Below are 13527 nucleotides of genomic sequence, written 5' to 3'. Positions count from 1 at the left end.
ATGGTTCTGTAGGCAAAACAAGAACCTTTCCATGAGGGCATTGGGAAAAATGTATTAACAGTTATGGCAATTTCTTTTGAAATAATAAGCAATTTACTTACATTTTTTCATCCGCCTCATTTTCATTTGACCACCACTTATATTTTTGTTGCAGAATAGACGCTTCGGACGTAGCCGAGAAGTAAATACGTACCTGAATCATCATTATTGTAAACTGTGGCAGCAACTCGTCGGTTGATCCCATATCCTTTGAGAACCTGTTGAGTATTCGTCCAGATGGGTTCGTGTCGAAAAAGCGCATAGGGGCTCTCAGTATGCAGCTGAACATCTTGTTGTGCAGATTTCGAGAAGCCCGCATGCACATGTTGAAGAAAGCCACGGATCGTATTTGAGTGAGCACGATGCAGCCGACTACGAGGCCTCCATAGAGCTCCAGGAAGAACTCGCTGGGCGGAAGTGACGCCAGCTCCTCTGCCAACGTCTCGTTGCTACCTTCGGCGGCCTCCAGCTGCATCTGCAGAGACGTTCTCGTCACCTCCGTATTAGACCTGTTGTAATAAGTCATTTAAATCTTTGAAATAAGTCTTTCATTAATAACGTAAAATCAAACTATATTTCACTCACACTCATGAAATATTGGGCCAGTGCATAAGTTCGCAGCGTTTTTCCATAAATTTAGTAAACCAAACAGATACAAATGAGACTTTGGTCATCAAGAATACGCTACAGGCTATTAAAATTGCTACACCAAGAAGAAATTCAGATGATAAACGGGTATTCATTGGACAAATATATTACACTAGAACTGATACGTGATTACATTTTCACGCAATTTGGGCGCATAGATCCTGAGAAATCAGTACCCAGAACAACCATCCCCAATCGTAATAACGGCCTTAATACGCCTGTGCATTGAGTCAAACAGAGCTTGGATGGCGTGTACAGGTACAGCTGCCCAGGCAGCTTCGACACGATACCACAGTTCATCAAGAGTAGTGACTGGCGTATTGTGACGAGCCAGTTGCTCGGCCAACATTGACCAGACGTTTTCAATTGGTGAGAGATCTGGAGAATGTGCTGGCCAGGACAGCAGTCGAACATTTTCTGTATCCAGAAAGGCCGTAGAGGACCTTCAACATGTGGTCGCGCATTATCCTGCTGAAATGTAGGGTTCCGCAGAGACCGAATGAAGGGTAGAGCCACGGGTCGTAACACATCTGAAATGTAACGTCCACTGTTCAAAGTGTCGTCAATGCGAACAAGAGGTGACCGAGACGTGTAACCAATGGCACCACATACCATCAGGCCGGGTAATACGCCAGTATGGCGATGACGAATACACGCTTCCAATGTGCGTTCACCACCATGTCGCCAAACACGGATGCGACCATCATGATGCTGTAAACAGAACCTGGATTCATCCGAAAAAATGACGTTTTGCCATTCGTGCACACAGGTTCGTCGTTGAGTACACCATCGCAGGCGCTCCTGTCTGTGATGCAGCGTCAAGGGTAACCGCCGCCATAGTCTCCGAGCTGATAGTCCATATTACTACAAACGTCGTCGAACTGTTCCTTGCACATGGTTGTTGTCTTGCAAACGTCCCCATCTCTTGACTCAGGGATCGAGACGTGGCTGCACGATCCATTACAGCCATACCGGTAAGATGCCTGTCATCTCGACTGCTAGTGATATGAGGCCGTTGGGATCCAGCACGCCGTTCCGTATTACCCTCCTGAACCCACCGATTCCATATTCTGCTAACAGTCATTGGATCTCGAGCAACGCGAGCAGCAGTGTCGCGATACGGTAAACCGCAATCGCGATAGGCTACAATCCGACCTTTATCAAAGTCGGAAACGTGATGGTACGCACTTCTCCTCCTTACACGAGGCATCACAACAACGTTTCACCAGGCAACGTCGGTCAACTGCTGTTTGTGTATGAGGAATCGGTTGGGAACTTTCCTGATGTCAGCACGTTGTAGGTGTCGCCAGCGGCGCCAACCTTGTGTAATTGCTCTGAAAAGCTAATCATTTGCATATCACATCATCTTCTTCCTGTCGGTTAAACTTCGCTTCTGCAGGAGGTCATCTTCGTGGTTTAGAAATTTTAATGGCCAGTAGTGTATATCCTTCTTCACTATCTGTAATAGTCTGCCAACTCCGGGACATCTTTTCGATTCCGTGACTGTAGAAATCACGTGGTTTTTAGGCGAAGAACCTATGGAGCTTTGTTCGGAGTACATTTTCATCCGAAAAGAAGTTCCTTGACGGTTGATCGATAGAGAGTGGAAAATGTGAAAATCTGGCGGCTCAGAGAAGATTAAAGTGGGTGCGAAATGACTTTCCAACCGAACTCCTGTACAGCGTTTTTTGTCAGTGTAGCAGCATGAGGGCCGGCTTTATCGTGGAGCAGCATCACTTCGCGCAGTCTTCCTGGTCGTTGTTCTTGTACTGCGTCTGCAAGATGTTTTAGTTGTTGGCAATAGATGTAAGCAGTGATGAGTACTTCTCGGGGAAGCGATTCTTAGCACACTACCCAGTCGCTTTTACACAAGATGCATAACAATAACTTTTCCTGGATGCGCACAGGTCTTGGTACTGGGAGTTGCCGCTTTGTTTAGGCTCAACCGTTCCTTTCTATTCCGTATGTTTGCATAACGACACAATTTCTCTTCACCGTATACAGGATAGGAATATTCGCTGTTGTTCTCTAGCCAATTGACAACGAGAGGCAGGGATGCACCTGTGTCCACCCGCTGGCTTTTGTGATTTTGGCCTAGAGCATGTGGTACCCAAACACCTGATTTTTGAATTTTCCGCACTGCATGCAAATGTTGCACGTTGGTAGAGCGATCACAGTTCCAGTTTAAGAATACGCTGACTTGGATCATTGTGGATTAATGCGTTTAAACGGTCTTCATGAAACCGCGAAGATCTCGCTGAACGTGGAGAGTCACTAATGTCGAAACGAAACAATTTTCTTGTCGTGTTCTATCCAGTGGCTTTATCCCCGTACACGACGCAAATGTTTCTGGCTGTCTCCACCGCTGTCACCCTCCTATTGAACTCGAACAAAAGAATATGTGTGTAGTGTTCCAATTTCTCCACTTGCAGCCCCTTTTTCTAGCGTCCACAGCTCCACTCACTGTCTCGAAATCAAAAATTGACATATGTGATTTCAAGTAGCAACAGTGAACTACAAATTAAAAATTACAAACAGTAAATAAACCTGTAACAACCGGAATACCAACAACACACGAAACAAAAACGCTACGAACTTATGCACCAACCGAATAGTGAAACACATAGGTACACCGGGTATCCAGTCTAAATCTCTAGCTTTCTCAGACAGTTTCCAATGAACTACAAGTTTATGACTCAAGATAGTTTAAGATCAAATTTCAACTTACTGCTCCTTCTATTCCAAACTGCAAAGGAGATTATTAGCTCACATAGTATGACTGTCAGAAAATTCTCTTTGGCACTTATTTTCTGTAGGTACCAATTTAGCATTACTTTAGTTTCGACTCGATGATGATAGATACTGAAGCGTACAAATGCTTCATCATCTTTGCTGTCTGTTTCGATGACTTTTACGGGGGCAAAAAGTGCCCACAAAGCACAGAGGCCTAAACTTAGAAGGTCCTCTTTCACATATTTGTTAAGCTCAGTGATTTCTTTGAAGTTGCTGAGAAATATCTTTCAATACTTTATTCTCGTATTGCTCTAGTGATCTCATGCCAGTTGACAATTTCTTTTCTCAGCAGATGTCAGAAATTAATAATACAATTTTAGAGACTTTCCGTGGAAAGCTCATTGTGCTGCACGATAATATTCGAGACACATGACGTGATATGTACTATTCATTCTGCAATAGCGGCAGACAATTATGGAGCCACGACCAAGGAGCTTTCTGAACGTTGGTCGCAGATATTGTAGACAATGTTGGAATCAAGCCGCTACCTGTAATATTAGCATAACTAAAATTTTAGCATTAGACGATTCAGTGACTGCAGGAAAATCTAAAACCGGTCAAATGTACTGCTTTTAACGTTCGTGTAATGACAACACGACCTCGCGTTGCTAATACTTCGTAGCTGTGGTGCCGATGGCTCCTAGGAGTTCACACGCAGAACTGAAGTTATGAGAGAGAACGATCTGAAGAATGAGTGGCAGCAGCGGGCGGCGAGCAGCAGCGTCCAGCTCTCATTGCAGTGAGCGGATCAGCCGAGCGGAGAGCGGGCGACGGCGAAAGCGAAGTGCTGCGCTGTTATCGTCACCCAGCCGACACTTCAGCTTTTCAGGATTCCTTAACTTAATACCCCCGTTTTCTGATGAAATTAATTCAGCCTAATGAAATTAACTTTAACTGTAATGTCACATTTGTGCTAGTATTAACCAGCACAGCATGAGATTTTGTTGAAATATCCAGTCTAGGTGCTACCCAGTGTTCACCACAAGATATCTACCTTTCGCTTGGAGCGATGTGCATATTATACAGGTAAAAAAAAGCTCGTGCGTAAAAGAGTACTGTATTATTATGGCGTTCTCGAGAGGATAAGGCCGGGGAGAGACCACAGCAGCCCTTTGTCTCATCTGGATGATCCTTTCACTCACGTGCTTGACGTCTGGCTGTATGTCTATATCTTTATGGAGGGCTAGGGCAACTCCATTATTGGATTCGCTATTGTTACCACTCCAGTACCGCACATACCCATTTCTCACTGATTTCTACCCACAGCTTTTCCACTTTGTCTCATTCAACTCCAATATCCCGAACTTACGCCTGTCAATAAGACCTACTGGTTCTTCACATTTGTTAGTGAGAAAGGACAAAATCAGGAATGAGGTGAATAGAAAAATAGCTGGTATTGAGGTTCCTGTTACCAGAAACGCAGGCTTCAGTGGTACGAGCACATAATGAGAATGACCAGCGAAAGGCCTGCCAAGAGGTATTTCAACCTGAAGGGCGTAGGAGGAAGACCACGGGGAAGAAGAAGAAAACGCTGGATAGAGATTGCAAGATCAGGTGCGGAGGAGAAAGCACATAAATGAGAACTTGTCCTGGAACAGAAGATGTAGGAAGACAGAAGGAGATGGCAGGCACTTATACATCACCCCCTGGCTACTGAAGTTGGAAAACAATGATGATGATGTTGACGATGATAATGATGAGAGACCACAATGCAGTGGGGCTTACCAGTAGTATCATCAGAGCACCAGTTCAGAAAGGCTTCCACGAACGAAATGGAAGGATCAGAAATTGGCCGCTAGCGTTCTCTTAGTTTCTAAAATGGCCATCAGACTACTAAGAATTTATCGTGACAAAAAATAAAAACACCTGCAGCCGTCCTTATGTTTTTAATTTATTTTGTCGCTACCAGTTTCAACGCATCATTGCGTCATCTTCAGCGCTCCAACCATAAACTCCCCAACCAGGGCAGGGAGTGCTGGCACATTATCTGTGTATCCAGTAACGCTGGCAACTGATGGGTTATGCATGGAGGTCTTAGACAGCCTGAAGATGACGCAATGAAGCGTTGAAACTGGTAGCTACAAAATAAATTAAAATCATAAGGACGGCTGCAGGTGTTTTTATTTTTTGTCACGATAGTAAACGGCCGTCGTCCCAGAGATCTCCTGCTAAAAGGATGGACATACAAAAACTAAGAATTTAGAACAGCAAAATAACAGAATAAAGCTGATGGTGGGCTCACGAGGCCCTTCGTAGCCGGGGGCAATAGACGTATCTCTAACGGGAGCCAGCGCTACAGTTTGGTCAATAATAAGCTCAAAACATATCAGCATAGTATGGACCGTCGAAGAGAGCGAAGTTTTCCGGACAGACTATGGTCGGGAATGCACGGTTGTGGATCTACGGCCATAAAGCGGCACCCCATTAGTGACCAGTGAACGGAAGTTTTCCCGGTAAGCGGAAGCACATGGCAGTGAGGTTTTGTCCGCGCCTACTCGTTATCACCGATTTCACTCAAATTGATGGTACGTGCAGGGCTTCAGTGACGGAGGTGTGAGCTCCAGATGGCCGAGCGTTTAGGAAAAACAGTATTTCCGGCAGGGGTCGGGCGAGGTATGAGCCATTTCTGTTAATGTAGTTTCCAGGCAACTCTTAGCACAGCGGAAAGAACACAGAACGGTAATCAAAGGGTTGTGTGGTTGACTTTCTAGGAGGATACTTTTTTATTTTCAATTTTTACATTGCTTAGTCCGTAAATAAACCGAAAACGTGCTCAACATACGTATTGTGTTGATTAATATTTACGTGAAAATCAGGAGAAGGAAAGGCAAGGGAAAACTTAGGATTTCAAATATATATCCAATGAAGGATCGTTCTGACGGCGTCTAGGAGGACTCTGCTAATAACTTTCCAAGAAGGGATTGTAATTAAAGCGTACGCGACTTCGTCTTCCAATAGCATCATTTTGACCTTAGAGTAGCCCTCAGCAGCTATTGCAACCTGCGAGGTCTATGATTTTAGTCAGGTAAGGAGTTTAATGAAAAAGCTTCAAAACTGCTCTTACCTCATCGAGAGAGAAAAAGAAACCACATCACGAGAAGACTGCACCAAAATAAATTCCATTGCACATCACCAGCTATCCTAGCAAGTATTTAGCGAATTCATGCGTTACGTGTTGTTTGTGCCAAACTGTGTGACGAGAGAGATTGTAAACCAAGTCCGTTTTTCTATAGAAACTTTAAGACAACGAACTAATTGTTAAAATGTGGTGTTTATAACTTGTGCCAGTCACCGACAAAATTACTGCTTCTCTGTTTTTACGATGAATATCACCCTAGCATGTGTAAATCATCAGTTGTAAAATAATCAAAGTAACTAATTTTGCATACGAAGTTCTCATGTCCGCCTTCCTGCAAATTTAATTGCAACCCCGAATTTTCCTTTGCCTTTTGTTTTCATGCCGTCCACGAAAAAAATAATATATATGATACACTGAGCGTTAAATTGCACTATATCTGCAGAGTAAATCACGTAAAAATTGAAAATAAAAAAATTCCTCATAAAGACTCGTGCAGCTTATTTATAAGTCAAGCTTTCCCAGTATACATAACAAAAAATTCTAATCTGACGTAAATAGCCACGGATAAAAATCTAAAGTTTGTCTAAGTTCGTTTAGCTACAACCATTACCTTCAGTGAATTTAATTAATCGTTGCATTCTTCATCATAACACATTTTAGCTGAGACAAATCAGTTTACAAGCACACACGTTCGCGCTCTCCTCGCTGGATGTCTGTTGTTTTATTGCCGTACGTCCATAAAGATGCACATTCGTCTTACGGCGATTTTAGAAACTTCCACGTTCCCTACCTTTGTCCTGTCTTGTTGCCAAATTGTTTCTTGCCCACCCAGCACAGTTTGCACGTTCAAGTAAGTACAGGTCGTTCGCTGAACGCGACTGATACAGGACACTCCAAGAAGCGATAAAGCACTTAAGAGAAGGTGTTGTAAAATATAATGAGCCGAACAAAATGCAGTAGAACAAAGCAAAGCACAAGGCGAGATAAGGAAACAACTTGCGACAAGTTAACATGCGTTGAATGAGCTCTTTACGAAAGACAGTAAGCGTTAAAGCAGGCCATCAGAACCTACAGAAAAACAGCTGCAAGTGTGCGATGTAACAGTCCAGTTATATCTCCTTTTCTATTTTCCCCAAAATATTGATTTAAAACAAGAGAATTTGCGCGAAAAATGTATCCGTTGCTCAGTGGCAGAATAACGGGAACAAGCGGGAAAATTTCTTTTATTAATCTGCGAGTTAAAATATGTTTCAGATTACTGGCTGGCAAAGAACATCTGAGTCTTCACCCAGTATTCCACATCAGGATTGAGTACACGTAAAACTTATGTGGCCGCGGAGTACGGATACAGAATACGGTGAGGCAAACTTCACTCTCAGAAAGAATATTGACACTGTGTTATGATAAAGTCGGTCATTGCTTTGTGTTCCAACTGGACTAACTTCTTTCTGCCATACTGATTTCCTGCTTTATATTCTCAAGGTTAATATAACCAGCTGCAGAGTTTTTAATTTTTATTATGAATGTATCACGAGTGTATCTTCATACTACCTTTGCATTTTATGGAGTATGGGTGAACTGATGATAAACACGTATTCCAGCAGTTATGTTTGCATTAGATTGATATAATCTTTTTACAATGCGAAGTCATAATCGACGCTTAGAAACCAGGACGCCTTCGTATTCGTTAGAATTTCAACTTTAAATCCCACTGTTTAGTGAGAGCCGCCTGGCAGTGGCGAAACATTAAGCAGTCTGACGCTTATTTAGGTTTCCAGCAATGTGTTCTGTGCTGATAAAAATAATACCGGAAGACGATTTACTTTGATAAAACAACCAGTGTACCCCAACCCACAAAAGAATTATTAAAACAAGAAGTTAGAGCGTTAAATCTACTTACCAAATCAACGCCTACACATTTGCTTAATGCTTAATTAAGTCCAATGTTAGACTGCTCAGAGCTCACCTGAAACCATTTTGCACAATCTGCCGTATCAGTCATAGCATGCAAACAAATACTAATAGCTTTCAGTAGGTCAAGGAAAATATTTCTAGTTTCTGACGCAAACTGATCCCATTGTGTGGTTGAAGAAGGAGAACCATAATGGACGTAGTTTTGAGTAAACACAAGTATACCACTCCTATTAGGACACTTTTCAGCATACTTGGCCGTCCTATCTGTCACTGTAGCAGGTGTGATTAACAGAGATTCATATCTTAGCAAGGGCCCACTACGATGTGCATTTTCGTGGAAATCCTTGCTATGCGAGAGAGAGAGAGAGAGAGAGAGAGAGAGAGAGAGAATATAAAATATGCCAATACAGTCAAACTCTACCTAAGTAAACTTACTCCCAGTAGAGATTCCAAAGTAAGCAGAAACTGCACATTATGCTTCACTCAAATTAGTGCGACAAACGCCATTTATTTTGTAGCTGAAGTCACGGTGTGAGGCCTGTGCATCTAAAAGAGACTGTGCATAACCAGCTTATCAATCTGCAGTATTTCCAGTCGTATCCTTACGTCACAAAACGTAACTGAAGTAAACTTTGAGTTTTACAAATGTAACGACAAAAAAAGACTATCGAGTATTACAGATCGATATTGATCTCAACACTGCGCCAACGAGCCAGGTGTATTTTCCAACGTTTCTCAGCCGCGTGAATACTGGTCGTCATAATTGAACGAAGCGAGCTGTCTGCGCTCCGCAGGTACGTTCACTATCGACGCGACACCGGATCCTGCTGACTGAACCACATACCACTGGTATCGCGCCACAGCGACTGCTCCCAGGTTTGCTTAGCTACAGCGTCCAGCACCTTTACATAACGCAGTTAGGAACCTTTTGAGTACAGCCACAATCTCCCCTTGTCACAGCATAATACTGCACTGATTTTATCAAACAGTTATTCGTTCCCTTACAAAAAACAAAGAAAAATTCGTGCTACAAATTATTAGCAAAGCATCGATTTTGAAGTGTCTTACGATGTTGTAATGCTGGACGGAGTTTCATGGATTCAGCCCTTCTACCTACTCGAAGGGCCGTCTGCTGTTTGCCAAGACATCGTATACAAGCCCCAAGCTTACGTCCAAAACACACAACTTTTAGTTTAGTACAACTGAGATTCTGTTATATCCATGGACAAAGCCAAGTCTGAATTGCATTACTAATAACAAAACGGGGAATTGTTAAGGCATTGTCAGTAAAAAAATCGTAAACTATAAAGAGGCAACTGGCCTCGTCATACATCATTTTTCCAGGTTCTTAATTCTCGTTCCAGTACCGGATATGTCCGCAGAAACCGTAGCTCGTGCATTTGTCACCCACTTGGTGTTACCCTATGGAAGTCCTGAAGCTGTACTTACAGATCAAGGCACGAATTTAATGTCTGCATTGTTTACAGAAGTTTGTCGATGTTTCGAATAAAAAAGTGGAGAACGACGCCATTTCATCCACAAACGAACGGATGCCTACAGCGAGTCCACCGTTACGCGCATGCTCTCTTATTATGTCAATAAAAATCACTGACTGGAACAGGTATGTCCAATACGTCACATCAGCTTATAATAGCCTGGTCCATCAAGCTACAGGATATTCCCCTTATGAAGCGGTATGTGGCCGCCCTATGAATTCGCCTTTAGAGATTCACAAACTGCTCCCTGGAATGAAATCCAATGACGTGAAAGGTTTGGCACGACGTCTAACAGCCATTTGGAGGAAAGTGAAAGAGAACAATGCAAAATCCACTGCTCAACAGTTAAAGAGGGATAATCAGAAAGCAAAAATGCCCGAGTACAAGGTAGGAGATCTAGTTACGTTACACAATCCAGTAGTAAAAAAGAGAATAACAAAGAAGTTTACACCTACGTATGAAGGTCCATGCTGTATCACGCGGCTTACTTCGCCGGTAAATGCGGAAATTCAGTTCAAATGGTTCAAATGGCTCTGAGCACTATGGGACTTAACATCTATGGTCATCAGTCCCCTAGAACTTAGAACTACTTAAACCTAACTAACCTAAGGACAGCACACAACACACAACACACAACACCCAGCACACAAATCCCTGGCCCCGCCGGGAATCGAACCCGGGAACCCGGGCGTGGGAAGCGAGAACGCTACCGCACGACCACGAGCTGCGGACGAAATTCAGTTAGCAGAACGCACAGTGATCGTTCATTTCGACAGGTTAACGTTGTACAAGGGTTCCTAACCACCCCCGCTTGATAGTGAAACAGAGCCTGTTACGCCAATAGTTCCACCCAAGAAAGAATGTAATACAACCGCCTAGATCGCATCATAAATATGCTCTAAGATTGAAACACCGCTATGAGTTACGTTCCAGGGATTAGATCCAATATGACATGTGATCAGCAGAAAAAGTCCTGAGTGATGCAAGAGGATTAATTGACAGAAACTACTGTCGTTGCTATATACTTATTTAAGCTGTGCATGTTAGTTATAAGTATACATAAGGATTGGCAACCATCAGTAACAGGATCTACTATGTCACCTGTTAATGGAAGTGATTGCAGTTTTGTAATCATTTTATTACATATCATTTAATGTCTCCAGTAATGTTGTAGCAGTCGAGAATTGAAAACACAAATACTTATTGGTAATGGAATTGAGGGGAAAGTTGTCCTTGCCAATAGAACACGCGAAGTTAAGAATCAGTTAATCTTGTAAATGTCAAAGGGATTCACACTTCGCCTGTTGATTTAGTGAATAGTGACCAGACACAGCTATTAAAGCTTTACCATAAAAACATGACACTAACATGCATTCGTAAATGCCAATAGACCAGTGATAACATACTGCCATCTACCTGTCATTTAAAATACGCCCCATTACATGTATGTTAATGCTGAATGTATACGCGTTGATAATAACAGGAACATGTACATCCAAGTTAAACCACAAATAAGTTACTTTAAAAGTAAAAGGAGTCTTCCTTAAGTGCTATTTTATTGCTTTCATAATGCAATGTTGAAGAGACAAGAGGTAAGTTTTTATGATGCTACGTGTTTCTGTATATTAAATGCTGATGAAAAGTTGCATGGTTACCACCAGGCAGAGCTTGCCAGCCACAACTGTTTGCAGATAGCAAGCTCTGCCTCACCCCACCGTTTAGCAACGCCATACCTCCTTCGCTTCCCTCCTGCCTGCCCACTAAGAGAGTGGCCATTAGGATTTCGCCCCTTCCTGCCGCCTTGCGAAGCTCTGCGCCCCCCACATCTGCAGCCCCTCTACCGCCTCACTTCCAGCTGCCTGAGTCAATGCCATGTCTTTCTCTTGCGCAGAGACGTTCCTGCTCAATCCTCTCCCCCCCCCCCCCCCCTGGCCTGCAGGACACGTGCCTAAGCAATGCTGAAGTAAGCCACCCAGCTGCGCTCCCACACCTGCAATCTTACGGTTGTAGCGTAACCAGTAAATCCAAGAAGATAGTTAAGAAAATAAATTCATCAGCCTACTATTGCTCTACAGATTTTACTTGTCTTACCCAATAATGGACATCTATTCATGTCGGTTATTTAAATTTTCAGTAAAGAACAAAACTGAGAGAGAAAAGAAATTTTTCCTTGTAGACACCGCCTATACTGCCAAAAATAGGAGACGTTGGATTTCAGACCAGTCCCCAGCTGTGCTGTATTACCACTCTTGCGGTTAATAAACAGATCTACACTACTGACCATTAAAATTGCTACGCCAAGAAGAAATGCAGATGATAAAGGGGTATTCATTGGACAAATATATTATACTAGAACTGACATGTGATTACATTTTCATGCAATTTGGGTGCATAGATCCTGAGAAATCAGGACCCAGAACAGCCACCTCTGGCCGTAATAACGGCCTTGATACGAGGTGCGGCTAGAAAAAAACCGGACTGATGCTGGAAAAAACATTTATTTACAATTATTTACAATTTCATGTTATCTCCTTCAATGTACTCTCCTCCTCGGTCTCTACACCGCTCCATACGAATTTTCCACTGTTCATAGCAATGCTGCAGATCATTTTCGGTAAGTCCATACATTACTTCCGTCGCTTTTTCTTTTACTGCTTCAACAGTCTCAAATCTAGTTCCTTTCAAAGCTGACTTGACTTTAGGAAAAAGAAAAAAGTCACAGGGGGCCAAATCAGGTGAGTAGGGTGGATGATCTAAGATGGGAATGTTGTGTTTTGCCAAAAACGTCTTCACTGACAACGCACTGTGAGCTGGGGCATTGTCTTGGTGAAGGATCCATAACTTTTTTCTCCACAAATCGTTCCGTTTTCTCCGTACTCGCTCACGTAGGGTAGCCAGGACGATAATGTAGTAATGCTGATTCACTATTTGTCCCTCTGGTACCCAATCAATGTGCACAATCCCTTTGATGTCAAAAAAAAAAAAAAACAATCATCATTGCCTTGAATTTCGATTTTGACATTCGTGCTTTTTTTTTGTCGTGGAGAACCAGGAGTTTTCCAATGCATCGATTGGCGTTCATGTTGAAACTTTCATGAAGAATCTGCCTAACACTTTCCTTGTCAACTCCTGTTAACTCAGACACTGCTCTGATTGTTAAACGGCGATCTTGTCGAACAAGTTTACCGATTTTTTCAATGTTTGCATCAGTTTTTGCTGACAATGGTCTGCCAGTGCGAGTGTCATCACTGGTGTCTTCGCGGCCATCTTTAAATCGTTTAAACCACTCAAACACTTGTGTTCGCGATAAACAATCATCGCCGTACACTTGCAAAATTTGATGTTAACACGCTGTTCTTTCTGTACACTCAACATTTTCCGACGCACAGACAAAACGTCAACTACTTAAAACAGACGCCACGGGCAGACTGAGTGCAGGAGGCAGATGAAACTCGAGCAGTAGGCGGAGCGAGAGTCACGTGACAGGCCACGCGACTTTCAGCCTTATTGCATTCGTTTTATTGTTTCACCAGTACTAGTCCGGTTTTTTTCTAGCCA

General features: G+C 42.9%; 1 protein-coding gene across 1 annotated transcript in view; it reads right to left on the bottom strand.

The window, feature by feature from the left end:
- LOC126236185 (ATP-binding cassette sub-family C member 4-like) overlaps positions 1-13527 on the bottom strand; it is a 296035-nt gene that overhangs the window by 72054 nt on the left and 210454 nt on the right. Inside the window, exon 15 of the mRNA XM_049945285.1 lies at positions 194-548. Coding sequence (XP_049801242.1) covers positions 194-548 — 355 coding nt within the window. The remainder of the gene's footprint in view (positions 1-193; positions 549-13527) is intronic.

This window comes from Schistocerca nitens, chromosome 2 (genome assembly GCF_023898315.1).
Source record: "Schistocerca nitens isolate TAMUIC-IGC-003100 chromosome 2, iqSchNite1.1, whole genome shotgun sequence".
Taxonomy (NCBI): Eukaryota; Metazoa; Arthropoda; class Insecta; order Orthoptera; family Acrididae; genus Schistocerca; species Schistocerca nitens.
Note: the sequence above shows the minus strand (reverse complement) of the source record. Positions and strands in the feature narration are given on the sequence as shown.